The 20,638-nt window shown below is 45.0% G+C and overlaps 1 protein-coding gene across 1 annotated transcript in view; it reads left to right on the plus strand.

Moving 5' to 3' along the window:
- Window positions 1–20,638, plus strand: part of GRAMD2B (GRAM domain containing 2B) — a 68,032-nt gene that overhangs the window by 26,601 nt on the left and 20,793 nt on the right. The window contains exons 2-5 of the mRNA XM_077768574.1: window positions 13,396–13,515; window positions 16,511–16,622; window positions 19,330–19,396; window positions 20,323–20,426. Coding sequence (XP_077624700.1) covers window positions 13,396–13,515; window positions 16,511–16,622; window positions 19,330–19,396; window positions 20,323–20,426 — 403 coding nt within the window. The remainder of the gene's footprint in view (window positions 1–13,395; window positions 13,516–16,510; window positions 16,623–19,329; window positions 19,397–20,322; window positions 20,427–20,638) is intronic.

Below are 20,638 nucleotides of genomic sequence, written 5' to 3' on the forward strand. Positions count from 1 at the left end.
CCTGGTCCCCTTCCTCCTCTTTCCTGGAAGAGTAGCTATAAATCCTGACGCCCTCCCCTTCCTCTCTCACAGTACCCATCGATCAGAGGACAGACCGTAATTTTCTCAGTATCATTTTAAGAGAGCTCTGCCTCCTTTCAGGGCAGGGCCCCTGTTACTTTCTCCTAAACTTGGGTCTCCTCTGCTCAGTGACCCCCTTGTCCCTTTGTCCGTAAGTACTGCGCCTCAGCCACTTGATTCTTTAGGATTCTCCTCACCTCGCAGGTTCTTACCCCACAGATAGTTTGGCACTGCTAGTATTCATGTTAATTGTTCCTTTTCCTTTGTCTGCTATCATTTTTTATGATTTCTGCCTGAAACCCTCATCCTCCCAATTTTGTACCACCTTTAGTCCTCTCTGCCTTTAAAGTGAGGTTCCAGGGGCGCCTGGGTGGTGTAGTCCGTTAAACACCTGATTCTTGATGTTGGCTCAGGTCCTGATCTCCTGGTTCATGAGTTTGAGCCCTGCTCTAGGCTCTGAGCTGGCATCACGGAGCCTGCTTGGGATTCTTTCTCTCATTCTCTCTGTCCCTCCCCCCGTGTGCTGTCTCCCCTCTCAAAGTAAATAAACTTAAAAGAATTTTTTTTAATTTTTTTTAAATGTTTTATTTATTTCTGAGAGAGAGAGAGAGAGACAGCGTGAGCAGGGGAGGGTCAGAGAGAGAGGGAGTCACAGACTGAAACAGGCTCTGGGCTCTGAGCTGGCAGTCAGCACAGAGCCGGACGCGGGGCTCAAACCCACAAACCGTGAGATCATGACCTGAGCCCAAGTCGGACGCTTAGCCAACTGAGCCACCCAGGCGCCCCAAAAGAAATTTTTTAATGAGATTCCAAGTTCTGTGACAGAACCCTACTGAATTCTGACAACTCGAAAATGGAGACATGAACGTTTATATTCTGGGCTTTCATGGGGTTGATAAACAGTGAGTTTGGTTTTTGTGTGTGTGCTGACTGTCTTCATTTCACATGTAAATCTGTTGAAACAGAGACAATCCGTAAATATTTGTCCTTCCCTTCTTGCCATGTTCAGGATGTAGTAGGTTCAAAAACTAAGCATGTGGCTATTTATCTTGGATACAAGATCTCTTTTGGTGTAGAGGGGTTTAAAAATCATGGCCCTCCCCAAAGCTCATTGAAAGAAATTCTTAACTATCCTTAAATTCTAGCATTCCTGCTCTGGGCAATGGGCACATTTATGAATTTGAACATTTATACACCCAACTCATGTAAACAGCCTTGCTTTGATCATTCAGAATTGCCTTTAATTGCAAATGGCTCTTTTGATTTATCCCATGGCATATTCTTTTTCTATGTTCACTCCTATAAATATATTCCTAATGATCCAGTTGCTCTCCAAAATCTAAGTTTTAATTTATAGTTATTTCTAAAGTAACTGAAGTACTTTCGGATCTTAATATTTTTGATATTTTGAATATTTTCCGTAATAGCTAAACATTTGTTAATATTGTACTTTCTCTGCTTTTTTTTCCCCCTGGGTTTCATGCTCCATTTTTTTTTTTTATGTTTGCTTATTTATTTGGGACNAGAGAGAGAGAGAGCGCGCGCGCAAGCGAGCAAGGGATAGAGAGAATCCCAGACAGGCTCTGTCTGCACTATCAGGGCTCAATCCCACAAACTGAGATCATGACCTGAGTCTAGATCAAGAATCAGATGCTTAACCAACTGAGCCACCCATTGTACCCTATTGTTCTGTATTCTTTCTGTTTCGGTAAGTTTTTCGTTCTGCTTTTAAAATCTATGAGAAAATGACATTTTGTTTACAGTAGCTATATTAAACATATTTTTAGAAATTTTGTTAGCACTAAGCAATGCAGGATACAAAATACTCTTTACCTGTTGAGGGTGCAAATAATAAAAGGGAACTCACTATCAGCAGCATCAATCTGCCTCTCCTGGAAATTGGAAAAGTCAGTTGCTGCCTCCTGGACATATTTTCTCTTGTCATATTGTTTTGTTGTTTTCCACTTGTGCTTAGCCTCAAAATACCACTACTGAGAAGTTACTTACTTTATGATTCTGCTTGTGATCATTGTTTCTTCCGACAAGGAAGACAGTCTGTTTGAGCCACCCAATGTTTTCTTTGGGACGATGGGATAATATGGTTTCAAATTATTGCTCACCTAATTAATGACGTTTTGCACACAGTGCTGGTTCAGTGCAAGGGGAGTAAAAATACCACCTTTTCCTCCCCTCTCCCACCTTCCACATGGCCCTCCTCCAGTACAAATTGTAAATCACACCTGGGAAGGAGTGGACTATGTAGGTTGAGAGAAAATGTAAGCCCAAGCCCTTTTTAAAATGCTGATGGTTGCCCTGCACTGCACATGTACTCAGAGTTGTGCAGTCAGTATTAACCACACAGTTTCTTATATCCAGACACTGGAAGGACAGAGATGGAGGCCACTATGAGAAAGGTGTATGATTGGCCACGCCCTGGGGTGCCTGGGTGGCTCTGTCCGTTAAGCATCTGACTTTGGCTCAGGTCATGATCACACAGTCCATGAGTTTAAGCCCCGCGTCGTGGTGTGGGCTGACAGCCAGCTCAGAGCCTGGAGCCTGTTTCAGATTCTGTATCTCCCTCTCTCTCTGACCCTTCCCTGCTTGCTTGCGCACTCGCTCGCTCGCTCTCTCTCTCTCAGAAATAAATAAAACATTTTTAAAAAATGATTGGCCACACCCTGGGCACGGAACAGTGGGGAGTTACGGGGACCTGGGAAAGAGCAAAGAGAATACTCCAGACTAGAGCCAGTGCACAGAGGGAGGACAGAACATGGTAAGCCCAGGGCCCCGGGGACACCAGCATGGCTCCAACAGAGCCTGCTCTCTGAAAAGCGGAGGAAGACGGCACGACTCTGGCAGGTCTTGGCTCCTATCCAGATGCCGCAGTCGGATGCCCCATAGAAAGCCGTTGTTGGTCCCGGAGCAGCGGCCTAACATAATGTAGGCTGTGTCTCTGGATGATGAACCCGGGACATTGATGCCCCAGGGGACTCGCAGACGGAGACCCTGGAGGCGACTGCTGTGTGTTCCGAGGGTCAAGAGGAACGTGAGCAGCAGCTGCGGCTCCCCGGAGCTGGTGACTTCATCCTGAGGCAGTGACAAAAGAAAGCCCTTTCGGGTTTGTTTGTTCGTTCGTTTGTTTTTAAACATAAGCTAGTGTGAGTTGTGTTTCTGTCCCTTTGGAATCAGAATCGTGACAATTAAGTGATTTGGGGATTGAGTTGCCTTAAGCTTTAAAAGAAGAGCAGGGATTTGGGCACAGAGAATTAGGAGAAGATAGAAGGGCGGCAGTGAGTCACGTGATGGGTCACCGCACAGGTACTTGTCCTTTTTAATCCGGACAGAGGGGAGCTCTGTGAGACCCACTTAAAGAGGTGTGTTGGAGGGGCGCCTGGGTGGCTTAGTCGGTTNGTTGGAGGGGCCCCTGGGTGGCTCAGTCAGTTAGGCATCCAGCTTTGGCTCAGGTCATGATCTTGCAGTTCCTGAGTTCGAGCCCCCATCGGGCCCTGTGCTGACAGTTCAGAGCCTGGAGCCTGCCTCAGATTCTGTGTCNAAAAAAAAAAAAAAAAGATGTGTTGGGGCCAGTTGGTGCCCTGGGGCAAGCCATTCCTCCATGCCTGGTTTAGCCACCAAACATTAGTCACCCCCTCAGCTGTGTCGGTGCACCAGGACTCAACAGAAATCGTTTTCAGCCAGCAGAGCCTTTCCTCTGCAGTCAGATAGTCTTTTTGCTCTTGTTCCTTTGGGCTCTGTTGGGTTCTTACATACAGTTTTCGAACGATATGTTAGGAGGCATCTATTGCTGACCATAGACGTCTCTTCTGCCTAACTGTTACATCTAAAACTCGGTTTGCCAAACCCCACCCACCCAGCCCCATTCCCTCTTGCATCCCCTGTATTTATGGTGGCGGTTCTGTCTCCCCCGCCCCCCAGCTAACCTTGGGGTTATCTTAGATGTCGCTCTCCATTGCTTGTTCTCTGCTCCCTTCTGCCGTTATCTCTGGATTGGTTCTGCAGTGCAGTCTCTGCTGCTTGCCTTGGACGTGCCCTCCTCTCTGCCTCCAGGCCCCCACCCCCCCCCTGAGCCTGGCCACGGATGGAGTCGAATCCTCCAGAAGTACGGGGTCGGCAGGCGCGCACAGTGGAAGTGTGGGAGAAGGTGGGCCCTTAATACCCTCCCGTTTCATTCCTTCTGCTTAAAGATATTCCCTTTCTCCCTGCTGCCAAACAAATGAAGTCCAAAAGCAGCCCTCTCTCATTAAGAGTCAAACTTGACCACGGCATAATTGACTCTTCTTTGTGCTGCCTGTACTTGAGAGAAAACCACACTGTTCAGTTTCCTTGTGCCTGTGTGACTCTACCTTATCCACGTGTTTTGCTTCTGCCTTTCCTTGTATTTCTGTGCCTTCTGGCATCTCTACAAGTCTAAATTACATGTACCCAGCTCAAACGTCTGTCCTCCCTTCCCCAATGACTCTTGCACAAATACTCTATCGCTCTGGATAGAGAAGCAGCAGAGCTGACTGCATTGTGATAATGGCAAGTTTTGATTTGCTCCATCCAAAGGAATTGATTGATTTTAATTTACAGCACAAATAGAAATACCATTTACACTTCCGCATTCTTATACTGAAATGTATTTCTTTTTAATGTTTTTTTTTTTCCTGAGAGAGAGAGAGACAGCATGAGCAGGGGAGGGTCAGACAGGGAGATACAGAATATGAAACAGGCTTCAGGCTCTGAGCTGTCAGCACAGAGCCCAACACGGGGCTCGAACCCACGATCTGTGAGATCATGACCTGAGCTGAAGTCTGACACTTAACGGATTGAGCCACCCAGGCGCCCCCTGAAATGTATTTCTGACAGCTGTCATAGGTGTCATCTAAATGAGAAAAGACATTGCACCCCCCCACCGCACATGCATACACACAGTGATCATGCCTATTTCCTCCACAGATGGTCCCTGATTCTCCTCTTGACAATTGGAAGAGATTTGTGCTTTCCCAAGGCACCATCTTTATGGTAGACACCACTTAAAACCTGTATTCTGCTTTACTTAGGTACTAAATTAAAATTCCTTATAGAGGCTGAGTTCCTAGAGAGGGCAGCATCTGACAGTGTATTTTATACTTAGTAGGACCTCAAACATTTGAGGATAGTGGGGCAGCTGGGCGGCTCAGTTGGTTAAGCATCTGACTCTTGATTTCAGCTCAGATCATAATCTCACAGTTGGTGAGTTTGAGACCGGGATCGGGCTATGCACTTGGAGTGCAGAGCCTGCTTGGGATTCTCTATCATCTTCTGTTTGTTCCTCCCCCACTCATGATCTCTCTCTCCCCCTCTCGCGCCCTCCTCTCGCGCCCTCCTCTCGCGCCCTCCTCTCGCGCCCTCCTCTCTCGCGCCCTCCTCTCTCGCGCCCTCCCTCTCTCGCGCCCTCCCTCTCTCGCGCCCTCCCTCTCTCGCGCCCTCCCTCCCTCTCTTTCTCAAAATAAATAAATAAAACATTAAGAAATAAAAACACTTGAAAACATTGAGGATAGCAAACCCACCTATTTTTATGATTTATGCTATATTTTACATCTTCTTTATAATATTAATGTTTTTAAGTGTTCATAAAATAATATAGTGCATTAAAATTTATAAAGAACTCAATTCCTGCCTCTTCCATTCTCTGTCTGCCTCCCCGGTAGCTTCTTGTGACTGTACCTGATTTTAGTTGTGGTTGTTACTTCATTATCGACAAAAATGTTTATATCTTGTTCTTTCTTACTAACTTTAAACCTTCTCTTCACTTTCCTGTTTTGATGGACCATAAGTCGACTCAAACTAAGTCCCTGCTTCCCTCTATCTACTCCCAATGTTAAGTAGGCATATCCCTCTTTCTAAGTTCTACTTTCTCTTTTATCTCTTTATTTTTTAATTTTTTAAATGTTTATTTTTGAGAGAGAGAGAGAGAGAAAGCACACATTGGAAGGACAGAGAGAGAGACACATAATCTGAAGCAAGCTGCAGGCTCTGAGCTGTCAGCACAGAGCCCAATGCAGGGCTCAAACCCACGAACCCGTAAGAACATATAAGAAGAGACCAATAAATCAAAATGATAATAGGATTTTTCTTTACCTCTCACACTTGCAAAGATCAAAAATTTTAAACTAGTCCTCATTAAAATTATTATTCTTATCCTATGTGCTATAGGCACTCAGAAAACAATTGTTTTTTAGTTTAATACTTTATTAGTAAGAACGTGTAAACACTGTTTCATATGGTTGGTATGGGTTACCAAACATCTACTGAGGGCAATTTGGCAACAACTATAAATGCTTTAAATTGTGTACGTTTTGACACAGGTGTTCCATTTCCAGGAAGTTATCCTATGGATATATTCACACACATAAAAAACATACGAGGATATGTGTTGCAGTGTTATTTGCATTTGTCATTAGACTGAAATCCACCTAAATGCTCATCAATAAGGAACTGGTTAAATTATAATTAATCCATTAGAGTGGAAGTCCATGCAGTCATGAAAAAGAACGAGGAAGCCCTGTATATTCTGATAGGGAAAGAGCACCCAGATAAACAGTTAAGTAAAAAAAAAAAAGCAAGCTATATTATAACATGGTAAAATTTTTGCTTAAAAANACTCTATCTCTGTCTCTCCCTCATAAATAAATAAATTTAAAAAAAAAAATACACACACTCATATGTACACAGCCTCTTCCTGGGAAGACACACAGTTGTCAGGAACAGTAGTAGATGCTTCTTTGGAGAAAACCTGGGCCACTGTGAAATAGGGGTAGGAGGGAGATTTGGTTTTTGATTTGTAGCTTTTTTTTAAATTTATTTTTGAGAAAGCACAAGTAGGGAAGGGGCTGAGAGAGAGGAGGAAAAAGGATTTAAAGCAGGCTCCAGCTGACAACAGCAAGCCCCTTGTGGGGCTTGAACTTGAGAACTGTGAGATCATGACCTCAGTTGAAGTCAGAAGTTCAACCAACTTAGCCACCCAGGCGCCCCATTTTTGTAATTTTTTTTTTAAATTGAAATCTCATTGATACACAATGTGACATGAGTTGCAGGTGTACAACATAGTGATTCCATAGGTCTATGTGTTATGCCACGATCACAAGTGCAGTTACCATACAATATTCAATACCATCTGACTACATTCCCCGCGCCGTATCTTTCATCCCCCCTGACTTATTCCATAACTGGAAGCCAGTATTTCCCCTTCACCCATTTTGCCCATCCTCCTATCCCTAACCCTAACCCCTGCCCCTGCCCCTCTGACAGCTGTCAGTTTGTTCTCTGCATTTACAGGTCTCTTTATGCTTTTAGATTGTATTTATTCATTTGTTTTCTTTTTAGACTCCAAATATAAATGAAATCATAAGATACTTGTCTTTGTCAGTCTGACATACTTCACTTAGCATGATACTCTCTAGGTCCATCCATTTTGTGACACATAGCAAGGTCTCATTCTTTTAAATGGCTGTGTGATACTCCATTGTGTGATACCTCATTGTGGTTTTGATTTTCATTTCCCCGATGACTGGAGAAGATTAGACACCTCTTTTCATGTGTCGTTGGCCATGTGTATGGCTTCTTTGGAAAAATGTCTATTCAGGTCCTCTGCCCATTTTTTTAGTGAGATTATTTGGCTTTTGGTGTTGAGTTCTGTAAGTTCTTTATATATTTTGGATATTAACTACTTACCCTATATATCATTTGCAGATAGCTTCTTGCATTCAGTGGGTTGCCTTTTTGTTTTGTTAATGGTTTCCTTCACACTGTCAAGGCTTTTATTTTGGTGTACTCCCAATATTTATTTTTGCTTTTGTTTCCTTTGCCAAAGGAGACATGTCTAGAAGAATGTTGCTAAGGTTAATGTCAAAGAGATTACTCACTATGTTTTCTTCTAGGAGTGTTATGGTTTCAGGTCTCACAAGTGAGTCTTTAATCCATTTTGAGATTATTTTTGCGTATGGTATAAAGAAGTGGTCCAGTTTCATTCTTTTACATGAAGCTGTCCATTGTTCACAGCACCATTTATTGAATAGACCATCCTTTCCCTATTGTGCATTCTCCTTTGCTCTTTCATAGATTAACTGACCAAATAAGTGTGGGTTTACTTCTGGGCTCTCTATTCTGTTCCATTGATCTATGTGTCTGTTTTTGTGCCAGTACCATACTGTTCTGATTACTACAGCTTTGTGTAATATACCCTGAAATCTGGGATTGTAATGCCTACAGCTTTGTTCTTCTTTGTCAAGGTTGCTTTGGGTATCTGGGGTCTTTTGTGGTTCCCTACAAATTTTAGGATTATTTGTTCTTGTTATGTGAAAAATGCTGTTGGTATTTTGATAGGGATTGCACTGTGTAGATTGCTTTGGACAGTATAAACATTTTAACAATATTCTTTCAGTCCATGAACATGGGCTGTCTTTTCGTTTGTGTCCTCTTTCTTTCATCAATGTTTTATAGTTTTAAGAGTTCCACTTGCAGCTTTTGAACTACGCCTTCTTCTAATACTTATTCAGAAGTGAATATGTAGACAGATAACATAAAATGTAAAGTTTCTAGACAAAGATATACCATATCCAAATTGTTAATGAAAGACTTTTTCTTGACTTAAAAAAGTCTTATTTGGGAAATTTGGCATTTACTTTGCCATTGGAGAGGCTGAGGGGTCTTAAAGGGGTCTTAGATGGTCTTCATCACCAACTCCTGCACCTTTGCACCCCATTCTGTTCCTTTATGGTTCCTATGATGTCTCAATTTGTACTATGGCTGCTGCCCACCCACCCTCAGAGTCCGCCTCTGTCCTTATAGCCCATCTCTTGTATTCTCATGTATTGTCACCTTTACCTGCCAGCCAGCCTTATAGCCAGTAAGCAAGGAGCACATCAAAAACAAGGGTTTGGTGCCCCAGGCCGAGGCTTGCCCAGGTGCACATTACTGCTCAGTACAGTTTCAGCATAGCACTGTATTGTGACACAGCTGGCCTTAATCACAACAATCCCATTTCCAGGATTTTATCTCCTTGAGATTGTGTGGTGAAACACATTCTGTCTTCACGTCATTTCCAAACCTTGTTGGTCGAGACAGTGGCTTCAGGATATGATGATTAGGGATTTTTTTTAAGTGACCTACCCTCACCCATACTACCAAAGTAGTTTGTGACATTTTTTTATGCCATTCACTTAGACCAGTTTAACTTGAAGGTAGATTCAAACACAGGCATTCACCACTGCAATTAGAAAGGAACACAAGTACCTAGACTGAACCACAGAGAGGCACCTTTTCTCATTCACTGGAGACACAGCCCAATCATTCACCTGAGATGCAACTTAATCCTCATTCTGCCCAGTAGCTATTTGACTTGCTTGGGATGGTGGCTAAATTCACCTCATTCCTAGCATGAGGGACAGAGGACCTGGGAGATGAATATGACAAGAGAACAGAGAGCAGAGTTTACCTTACAGAGACTCTTTCCAGGATGAATGGGAGTTGGCTTTGTATAAGAATTCTGATTCTGAACAATTGTGAAACCTTGATCATCTCATCATCAGATTAATGAGGTCTGGGAATTGACACATAATGTACTGTCTGGTAGGGATTGTCCAACCCATGTTTTTATTTGTAGATTGTCTAAATGCATTCTCCTCAACAGTACGATAAGGCTTGGTTGGCGTAGCCTGCCTCTGTCTCATTGCTCTGGAATTCCTACTGAAAAGCTTTCCAGGCCTATCAGTGCTACTTCAGTTGGGTTGGAGATGGGAGAAGAAATGACTTGCCAAGGCCAAGTACAGGTTGATCCTGTGTTCCCAGCATCTGCTGCTGCTTCTGAGGATCCTTAAAACTGTCAGTCACTTATTTGTGTCGACTGCCCAGCTCTGAGCATCCTGCCTTGTCAGGAAAGACCTTTCCGACAAGCATGTGTTGAGAGAGGAAGGTTGGAACTCTCCACCGCTGGGCGTCCTCTAGGACCACCTCCACTGATGGCTGACACGCTCAGGCTCATTTTGCAAGTACTCAACACCCACAGCGATCATTTGGCAGAAAGAGCCTTTGCCATCACTGCAGGTAGGGTGTGGGGTGAAGATCGGCTCATGGGGTGTTGGAGAAAGCAGACCTCAACCTCGCCAATAGAGCAGGAGAGCTCACTGAGGACGAGGTGGACCCCGTGAGCACCATTATACAGAATCCATGCCAGTATAAGATCCCAGACTGGTTCTGGAACAGACCAAAGGATGTCAGGGATGGGAAAAAATCCAACCAGGTCCTGGTCAGTGGTATGAAAAACAAACTCCATGAAGACCTGGAGTGGCTGATGAAGATTCGGGCCCAGAGAAGGTGGCAACACTGCCGGGGACTCTGTGTCCAAGGCCAGCACTCGAAGACTGTGTGCTGCTGTGGCTGCACTGTGGGTGTGTCCAGGAAATCTTTAGGCCTCCTCTGTGAATAAATAGTTTATACACGAATGGAATGAAGGAAGGAAGGGAGGGAGGGAGGGACAGAGAGAGAAAGGAAAGAAAAGCAAAAAGAAAAGGAAGGAAAGAAAAGGAAAAGAAAGATTATTCTTTTGGTTTTGGGATTTTTTTTAGGTGACCTTTGTAGTCAGTGTCCCTGAAAGGCCTTGTCTTCTTGTTTAAAAAAAAAAAAGAAAGAAAGAAAGAAAGAGGAGCACCTGTGTAGCTCAGTCATTTAAGGGTCCAACTCCTGATTCGGCTCAGGTCACGGTCCCAGGGTCGTGGGATCGAGCCCCATATCTGGCTCTGTGCTGAGCATGGAACTTCATTAAGCTCTCTGTCTCCTTCTGCCCCTCCCTGATTCATGCAGGTGCTTTCTCTTTCTTTGTAAGGGGAGAAAAAAACTGATTGCTTTATTTTCATGCTTTAAACAAGACTTGTTACTTCCTCTCCCTTGTCATGAGTTCAGCTTTAGTGATGGTAACTTGAGAGTTACTGAGGGGCCTCGAGGAACCACTCCAGTTCCCTCCCACACTCTGCTCACTCAGACACAGGTGGTTTCTGCTTTTGGGATCATCCCTAGTGTCAGTTGGCTGCCACAGGACCTCAGAGGTGCTTGCAGGAGTGATCTCTCCTGCGTTAGGAATCAACTTGCTTGAGTTTCTATAGCATCTCTACATCAACAAAACTCTAAAACTGAATCAGCCGATACACGAATGTCACTTCCTGTTTGAGACCCTACAGAATGAATCCCACGTCAGTCAGCATGTAGAAAGGACCACTATGAGCAAAATGCTGAGCTGAGTGCTGTGGAAAAAACACTTATCCAACTTAGTAGTTGGATAAGTAAAACGTTTGCCCAGAGCTTAGGCCCTCATAGGACTACATTCAAACAGAGGGGCACATTTTTATGAGTGCTTCGTAGTGGGGAGGCTCTGAGTACACAGAGATGCTGTACAGGATAGCAGGGGCTTGGTTCCTGTATAACACTGAGTAAATATGTAAATAAATGCTGAGTGGATTATTGAGGGTCCACACACACTCATTCTCCCCCCTTAAAGAGGGGTTCTCAAGTGAATTGCTGTCTGATGCCTTTGAAGAATCGGAATAATGTGTGTGTTTGGAGAGGGTGGTTAGGAGAGATAGGCTCTAAAGCCCCTTAACAGTTCTCAGATTCTGAGTGTGTGAATTGAACTTGATGCTAACATTAAATAAAATCTTGTATTTTAAACCATAGCAGTATTTTCCTGTTAATATTTCAAAGCCTTCCATGTATCTTTTGTCGCATAATGCAATTCGTTTACGGACTGAGCTCTTTTAATGTATATAAGTGCTTTTGAGTACCTTGAGAGTTGAAGAAGTGGCAAGTTGGGCTTCTGTCCTTGAATATTCATGTACTTAGAAAAAGAGAAGTACTAACTACAGTATAAGAATATGCACCACATGTAGGGATTGTTAATTGGATACCTTGTCGCATACCCTTGGTGTTGATTTTGACACTGCTGCGGTGTTAGTGGTATGGGCTTGCCTTCTCATATACTGTGGAAAGTGTCTTAAGCAAGCAACCACAAAACTTCAACTAACCAATGGCATTTCCTGCCTGTGCGGTCATCTGCAGGTGAAGACACCAAATAGGCAGTAAAGTAGGATTAAAATTAGCCAAACTGTCATAGCGATGCTATCTTAGCATTTTCCCTTTATGTTCAGCCACCGTGGCGTTCTCACATTCTCAGAAAAAGTTCTTGTGAATTCTGTGCTTTGCAGGCTGACGCTGAAGAAGGTCTGCTCCATGTAAATTAAAACACCATGTACCTGTCCTCCCCTGTTCCTTTTACTCTTCTTGCTTCTATTGGAATTGATGTCCCCAGTCCCTAAGATTGAGGGAGCTCAACTCCTGTATCCACACACTCATTACCTCCATTCCTTAATGATTCAGCGTGTAAACCATCCTGACTTGTTTTTCTCTCTAGTCCTTCTTTCACCGAAGTCAGTCCTAGTTTCCTAAAAGCCTAGTGATCATTATTACATACCAGCACTCACCTGGACTCTGTGGTCAGTATAAAAGTTAATAAGATCCTCACCCAGCCGTGGAGCTCTCACACTAAAGAGCTAATAAGGGGGCTAGATGGATAGACCAGTGATTGGGGGAGAGGGGGTAGATGGCAGGGAAAATAGCTAGAGAATATGAGGATGAGTGTGGACCCAGAGACCTCCCAGATGGACAGACCTGAGCTCGAATCCTAACTCAGAACCATGCAGATTCTGTGAAGTTGGGCACGTTGATCTGTGAGAGCCTCCAATTCCAGATCTGTAAGCTGGGAGTGCTAATTCCGACCCAGCCTTGAATAGGTACCTGCTTACAGAGGTAGGTCCCTGGTTAAAACATGGCCAACCCAAAGTGGGACCTATATAACTACAACAGTAGGTGGTAAGTAACATAAGTGAAATGCAGACAAAGGGGCGGGGGCTCCCAGCAGGAAGACTCACAGCTGGCAGCGAGCGAGCGTGTGTGCTGAGCACGTGTGTGCAGGGGCCCTCCCAGCCTCCAGGTGATCTGTCGCTTCAGCACGCAGCTAGCAGGGCAGAGCTGGGCAGTGCGGGGCCCACCAGCACCTGCTCGGGAGCTACAGAGCCGGATGTTTACCTGCGGGGCAGGCGGGACCCTGAGCTCCTGCCCTGGAGGCGCCGGCTGAAGGGCTTCACGATGGAGATCTGGAAAGGGCACAGCTGTCCACGTTGACTTCAGCCTGTTGTGGGGCTTGAACATTGTTCCACTCTCCAGAAAGCAAGAGTTTCTCATCATCTTTCCTTCCACAACCCCCCTTCCCTGGATGTCTAAGGTGAAGCGTTTTTCTCTCTTCTCCAGCCCAGAGGCTGAGAATGGCTTGGAGGAGAAAAAGAAGATCTGCAGGTCGCCAACAGCCCAGTCTCCTACCCCGTCCTGCGAGGCCGAGTCCCCAGACCAGAAGAGACTCATTTCCTTGCGGTGAGTGTCCTCACGTTGACTCTTGGTTCTTTGGGGCCTTTGGTGGGGAGGAGGGGAGGCTGGGAGGAGCTGGCGTTGCTAGTTTGATGGTGGTTGTCACGAGTGAGGATCCACTGTAAGCAGATGGCCCCCTGAGAAAGAAGGTGGGGTGGTTTTCCTCAACCCGGGCACTGATGCTTGCCTTCCTTTCTCATCCCTTCTTGGCAGCATCTTTTCTCCTTCCTGCCCCAACCTACTACAGAACACCTGCCCCTCTCTTCAAGGACTGATCTTGCTGAGTGATAGGGCCAGGACGGCCCACCGTCTGGCATAGATTGACCCGGCACCTGGAAAGGCTGGCCGGGTGCTGGTGGGGCCCACCCAGGTCGGAGTATCTGCTCTCCCTGTGTGTGTGCACACCTGCTGTCTCGCTTTCCTGGCAGCCACGAAAAAGCGGAGGGGGAGCCCTGCCTGGGGATCCCCCAACAGGGTGTGCGTGTCTCCGGGCGCTGCCTGTTGTCCTGGGCCGCTGCTGGGAGCCAGCGTCAGTTTGGTCGTGAACCTAGAGGGGAGCAGGCAGTTTTGAGATGAGCCATGGTCCCTGTCACTCTCAGAGACTCTTTGTTACATGCTTTGTTCACATGCCAAGAAGAAGTAGGAGCTTAAAGTTGCTTTTTTGCCCTTAGAAGAGAATGATCCTTTCAGTGGTCACTGATGGTGCATGTAGCCAGGGGTCTGTCCTGAGTGGTGGAGTGATTGCTCTTCTCCCTCTTACGGGAACTGTCAAAACTGCACCTTCTGGGGCTTCTGGCCTCTGCTGAAGGATAATTAAATAACTCCTGCCTTTCCCTTCCTTTCTGGCTACGCAGCCCATTACCTCTCTCCACATCCTTCCTTCACTCAAGACCAAAAGTAAGTCTTCTCTCTCCCCCACGTTTTTCTTTTCTATTGCTTCCACTTCTCTTTTCATCAGTTCTGCATGGCTGTTTTGACACCTCACTTTCAACCCTTCTTTCTACAGCTGTTTGCTGTCAGAGCACCTCGCCTCACTCAGCAAATGGGTCTCAGGCAAACGCACAAAGCATGTTGTTTCTTGTATCTTTCACCATTATTGACTGGCTCCAGCGGGCGCTTTAAAAACACTGTGGGTTTTTCTCCACCTCCCCCAGGCTTCGTGTGAGAATAATACACTCAATCATGAGGGCATGTTTGTTAAATGGTGTGGGTGTGTCATCTGTGCAGTTGCAAAGAGCCCCACGCTTGATTTAATGCTCTGCTCTCACTGGAAATTCCCAATTCTTGAATAAGAGCCCCTCCGTTTTCATTTTGCACTGGACCTCTGGTCCTGCTCAGAGTGACCTGTGAGATGAGAGAGTAACACAGTTGAGCAGACACAAAGATATCCATACCATATAAATAGGCGCCCCTCCCACCGCATCCCCAGAGACTAGTGCTGTGCAGACAAGCCCCTTTTCTTGTGCCTCTTGAATTCATCACGGTACAGCTGCCCTACTTGTCACAATTTGCTTACAGTCCTTCACAAGGTCCGATTGTTGCCTTGGTGATTCCAGTAACGTTTACTAGTGTAAATCAGTAGAGGTGATTAATTCAGATTAGTGGATAGTATAAATAATAGGTAACTTGCCATTTGTAAAAATAATTTTATTTTTGACTACAAATGGTGACTTATAATTTGAAAAAATAATAAAAGTAAGCCCTAGAATTATAAAGGAATGTGTAGCTGTGAATAGGGTCAGTGGCCAGTAGCTAAAACCAGATCTGACACCCTGAATCAATGAGAGGTATTTCACCTGTGGTTAGAACATCATGGACCCAAACTGTTGGGGCTGGCAGGGGCTTGGAATATCATATAGCCTATCTGTTCAGAGCTGAGAAACCCAGAGTCTAAAGTCTTAAGTCTAAAGTCTTAACTCCAGTCCTTTCTCTCTCAGTCACACCCTTATACCACCTGAGTTACTCAGGGTTCTTAAGTCTGCTTTGAACTAAATACTCATTTTAACTGAGTCTCTTTCTAAGGAGTCATATTGTAGAATCATGGATTTCATGTGCCATTTTTCCCCATGCTCAAAACAACTACGTAATTGTATCATAAAAGTTGTTCATATATACACCTCTAAAAATCATACACGCATTCCACTTGAAAATAATTCTGTCTGTAAGACTGAAGATGTGTGCCAATTCACACATCTACTCCAATGAAGAGCCAGGACTGGAATCACGTTAGAAACAAACACTGGAGCTCCAACCTCTGCCCTTAGTAGAACAAAGGAAAACTTGACTTTGAAACATGGTCTTCATTTTTATCCTGATTTCACTTCTGCTGTTTTCCCACTCTGAGGTGTTTTGTTTCTCTTTTCCTCACACCCAACTCCTGCTCATCCCCTGAGGCCCAGTGTATTAAACCCGCACTGTGCTATCCATTGCCTCTTACCTTCTTTTGACTTAGAATCTCTCTGTACCTCCTCCTAACACCTCTGGTACGTATTATTTGGCACTAAGTCTTGTGCTGCCTTTTAAAAAAGATGTTGAATGCATTCACAGGCTCCTTAAGGAAAAAGGAGCCTCTAGGCCTTTAATACAATGCCCTACTCATTTAACCCATGTTAAATATTAATAGAATTCTGAAACAAAAATACTGTTTAATTGAGCTATAGCTGCAGTTTTGTTTAATAATTTGCCTATAGTACTCCTCTTTTACTGCCTAAAATACTTTGAGATGGTATAATTACCTTCACAATTCAGTTAGTATTTCTCGCTTCTAGAAATCTGCATTGCTGCGGACTGAGAGTGCCACCCTGTAAAACCACCCCATCTCCTACGCACTGTGCCATGTAAATGCTCGTAGAGTATCATGAGTGATCACTGATGTCCAAAAAAACAAAACAAATGTCAGGTTTTCCTAGGAGATGGTATACTAATCAAGATTATTATAATAGGATTAATGAGTAGCATGAAACAGTTCATCTTACAGACTCCCTGGGTCCTCTTTCCTCAGGTCAAAATCCAGTTTTGATGGTCCCTCTGTAGGAAGTGATAAGAACGACTGTAAAACAGAAAGCAAAAACGAGTCTAAGATGGACAGGAAAAAGTCTTCGTCTTCCAGCCAGGTAACTTGGGAATATGGAGAACATCATCTCAGAGGTGGGGGGCGGGGGGCGGGGGGGACCTAGAGCCAAGGGAAAGGAAGAACCCAAGTGTGAATCTTGCCACCGTTCAGGACTCTCATATGTAGATTGTAGAAAATCTGGAAGACAGAACAGGATGCAGATCCTGAGGCCGACTGTTAATCAGTATTGTATTTCACCACTTACCTTCCGGTATATCCTGGGTGGGGGGAGTTGGAGACCATGACCCCTAACTCTGACAAGCGCCCCGAGAGCAGGGACCTCCTCAGTCATGTGCTAGTCTAATAGCCAAGATAATTAGCTTGCCTGATAATTAAGAGAGCTGTGATGCCCTTGCATCAAAATGAAAGAGTGTGATACAGCACCTGTGAGAATGGAAGGCAACCTGGCTGCCTACCAAGGCGGAAAACCTGGGGACAGTCATGACTGTCCTCTAGAAGCAGTTCGGTTCCACTCCAAAACCCACCGGATGCATTACAAAGCCCACCCCTGTGTCGTAGGGTGTGGCATACTTACTGGGGCCAGTAGTTTGAGATTGTGTTTTGACACTCCCCCCGCTAAATACTCGAATATGTGTTTCCTAAGAATGAGATCAAAAACCCCATTGGCACACACAAAAAATTCAAATAGTAAATATTCAAAAATATTACTCCTCTGAAATCCATGTCCGAGTTTCACAGTCGTCCCAGTAGCAAATGCCTTGATACATGTTTTTTGGCCCCCTCCCCTCTCTGGAATCCAGTCAGGAACCACATACTGGATTTATCTATCCCTTCTGATAGACATCATTTCCACCATTTTTTTAATTAATTAATTTTTTGCCTTTTATTACTTCCACATTTATTAAGACTTCATGTTCCAGTGTTTTGGGGGGGGAGGTTGGCCCAGGTGTTTTTGTTTTTTAACGTTTATTCATTTTCGAGAGAGAGAGAAACAGAGTGAGCAAAGGTGAAGCAGAGAGAGAGGGAGACATAGAATCAGAAGCAGGCTTTGAGCTGTCAGCACGTACCCTGACAGAGGGGTCGAACCCACGAACTGGGAGATGATGACTTGAGCCGATGTCAGACGCTTAACCGACTGAGCCACCCAGGTGCCCCTTGGCCCAGGTTATTTTTAATCAACCCATGAAACCAGTGCTCACTGTAGCCATTAAAAAGGCAAAAAAAATGAATAAATAAAAAAAAAAAAAACCTCAGGAAAGCCCCCTTGGAATACCTCACTTTAATCCAGGTTACTTTCTGGATGCACAGTATAGTTGCAGGAAGCAGCAGGAGATAACCTACTTTATAAAATGGCTGATTTGTGGGGGCGTGTAGGACCCTTCTGAAGGCCTTCATGATGGCGACACTGGGCCACTTCTACATGGTTTGGCACGGAGGGCCTGCTTGTAATGTCTCTGTTCTGTCATAAGACTTTTTTTTATCAAAAGCATCTGTCAGGGGGCACCTAAGTAACTCAGTCAGGTAAGTGTCCAACTCCTGATTTCCGCTCAGGTCATGATCTCACAGTTCATGGGTTCAAGTCCCATATTGGACTCGGTGCTCACAACACAGAGCCTGCTTGGGATTCTCTCTCTCCCTCTGTCTCTGCCCATCCCCTGCTTGCTCGCTCGCTCTCTCTCTCTCAAAATAAATACACATTAAAAAAAAAAAAAGTACTGTCAGCAGAGGCCCTATGGAAGGAGGACCAGCTCTACCTGTTAGCTGTGTGGTGCCATTTAAATGACTCAGTTTCCCTGAGGCACACTGACCGGACACATGGAATGGGGACATGAGTCCCCGGCTTATTTGGGGGTGGTATTTGGAAGGCATGTTACCAAACGTAAATTGCTGGCAGTACGTTGCTGCTGTCCCAGCAGTGGACACACAGACCTCGAAAACGAAGCGACGTGCCGTCGTTCAGTCTCTTGGGGCTTCTACCGCCTTGGAGAGTGAAGTTATTTTTATGAAGTCCTACTTTGGCTTGGTGGTCATCTCCCCCTGACACGGGCTAAGGATAGGCCCTCACAGCNATCGTTCAGTCTCTTGGGGCTTCTACCGCCTTGGAGAGAAGTTATTTTTATGAAGTCCTACTTTGGCTTGGTGGTCATCTCCCCCTGACACGGGCTAAGGATAGGCCCTCACAGCCAAAATGGTGATAGTGACAAGAGCAGGTGGTGGGTCTTTTGGTTGTACTGTCCATTTAAGCCTCGCGGCGGTCCTCTGACGCAGGCGGTATATGTGCTTTCTGACACAGAGGAGGCGGCTAAGGCCCAGCGAGGCTCACTCACTAGGTCAAAGTCACACACCAAGGAGCTGTGTAGCCAAGACTTGAACTCAGGTGTCTGTGAGCTTTCAACCACTGACGTCCTCTAAGAGTCTGTGTATCTTCAGTGCCCTGGGATCTACTGCCTTCCCTGGTGACATCTCTTGGCATTCCATGTCACCTGTTAGGGACATCCTTGTCCAGCCACCTTGGCAGAAGGCTGCGGCATGATTACTCACGTCTGTCCAGCAAGTCACTAATCTTGTTGGAAAATGAAATATCTGCACCCCACCTTCCTGGAAGGGTTGCGTTGAAGACTGTGAAGTCAGAGAAAAGGAATTCCTCAAGATACCATAGTAAGGGAGGGGAAATTTGTTAACAAATTTAAATGGAAGTTAAAATTGGAAACGCGAGAGCTGATGCCTGTGTTGTGTTCTCGTTGTAGTATAAGGCCAACATGCAGTTCCACAAGCTGTTTCTTGATGTCCCCACTGAGGAACCGCTGAGGCAGAGTAAGTGCTGACCTGTTTGTTGTGAAAATGTGCTGGTTGGCTTGGGGATAGAAAGCAGGCTTCGTCTGGGAACTGGATCACCAAGTGCAACAGGGATTTGAAAGTTAAGATGTAACAGTGATGGCAGCCTCATTCAGCCTTCCTCCAGCAGCTTGAAAGGTGAGAGAGTAGAATAGGAAACGGAATCCTTCCACATGCTGGGGAACCCTCCAAGGTGATGCCGGAATGATTTCCTCACCTTCTGGATTCAGTGCTGCAGTGCACTGTGTTTGGGCTAGCCCGAGATTGAAGATAGCCAGCTTTGAGGAGGAGAGGCCACTAGAAGAAGGCTGACAGGAAACACAGATTCTAATGCGCAGACACATGTCCATCCCTGAGCTACACACAGCATGATTATCACACCGGAACATCTTCACCAGCGCGCCACTTAGCACCTACTCAGCTCTTCTTAGGTCCATGAGGACCGGAGTTCCATTCTAGCCTCTCAAGATATAAACGTAAGACAGGATGCTGGATTCCTCGCATGACAGCCAAACATGGAGGTCACATGCTCTTCCCACAGTGAGAGCATCCATTTCCAAAGGAGTCATTAGTGACAACCCCAGGGAAGGAGGGGCAGGAGTGTCAACATTAGTACCAGGTGACATAACTTCCTAAGTAGAGGAGATTTTGAACCTCCATTCTGGAATTCTCATTTGCAAGTCTTGCATTTTGATTGCTGTACTCGTGTGTGTAAGGCTTGGGATTAAAATACAAACCCTCATCCCCATATCTTTATTCTGCTAAAGATGACTGACAGAGAGGTGAAAGATGTTTTGAGTACAAGTGTATTATCTCTGCCAATCCTGAGTCTCCAACATATATATGCAATTCTTATTCTACAGGGAAACTCTTAAATGCTCTTACACCTGTATATATTTTCCCAGGTTTTACCTGCGCTCTTCAGAAAGAGATCTTATACCAGGGGAAGCTCTTTGTATCAGAAAACTGGATTTGTTTTCATTCCAAGGTCTTCGGAAAAGACACTAAGGTAGGTATAATTTTTTTAAAGAAAGCTGTGCACTTTATTACATATTGTGAATACCAGTTGTTTGCAGTGTGACAATGTTTATAAACATTTGTACTGTTATCATACCCTTAGATCTTTATTTCCTTTATCATCGTTCCAAATAGTGCAGGTTCTGAATACCTCTAAAGGACACGAAGTTCCCTCTTTCCCTAAAGACCACTCTCTATGTATTT

Source organism: Crocuta crocuta, unplaced genomic scaffold (genome assembly GCF_008692635.1).
Source record: "Crocuta crocuta isolate KB4526 unplaced genomic scaffold, BGI_CrCroc_1.0 scaffold64, whole genome shotgun sequence".
In the NCBI taxonomy this organism is placed as follows: domain Eukaryota; kingdom Metazoa; phylum Chordata; class Mammalia; order Carnivora; family Hyaenidae; genus Crocuta; species Crocuta crocuta.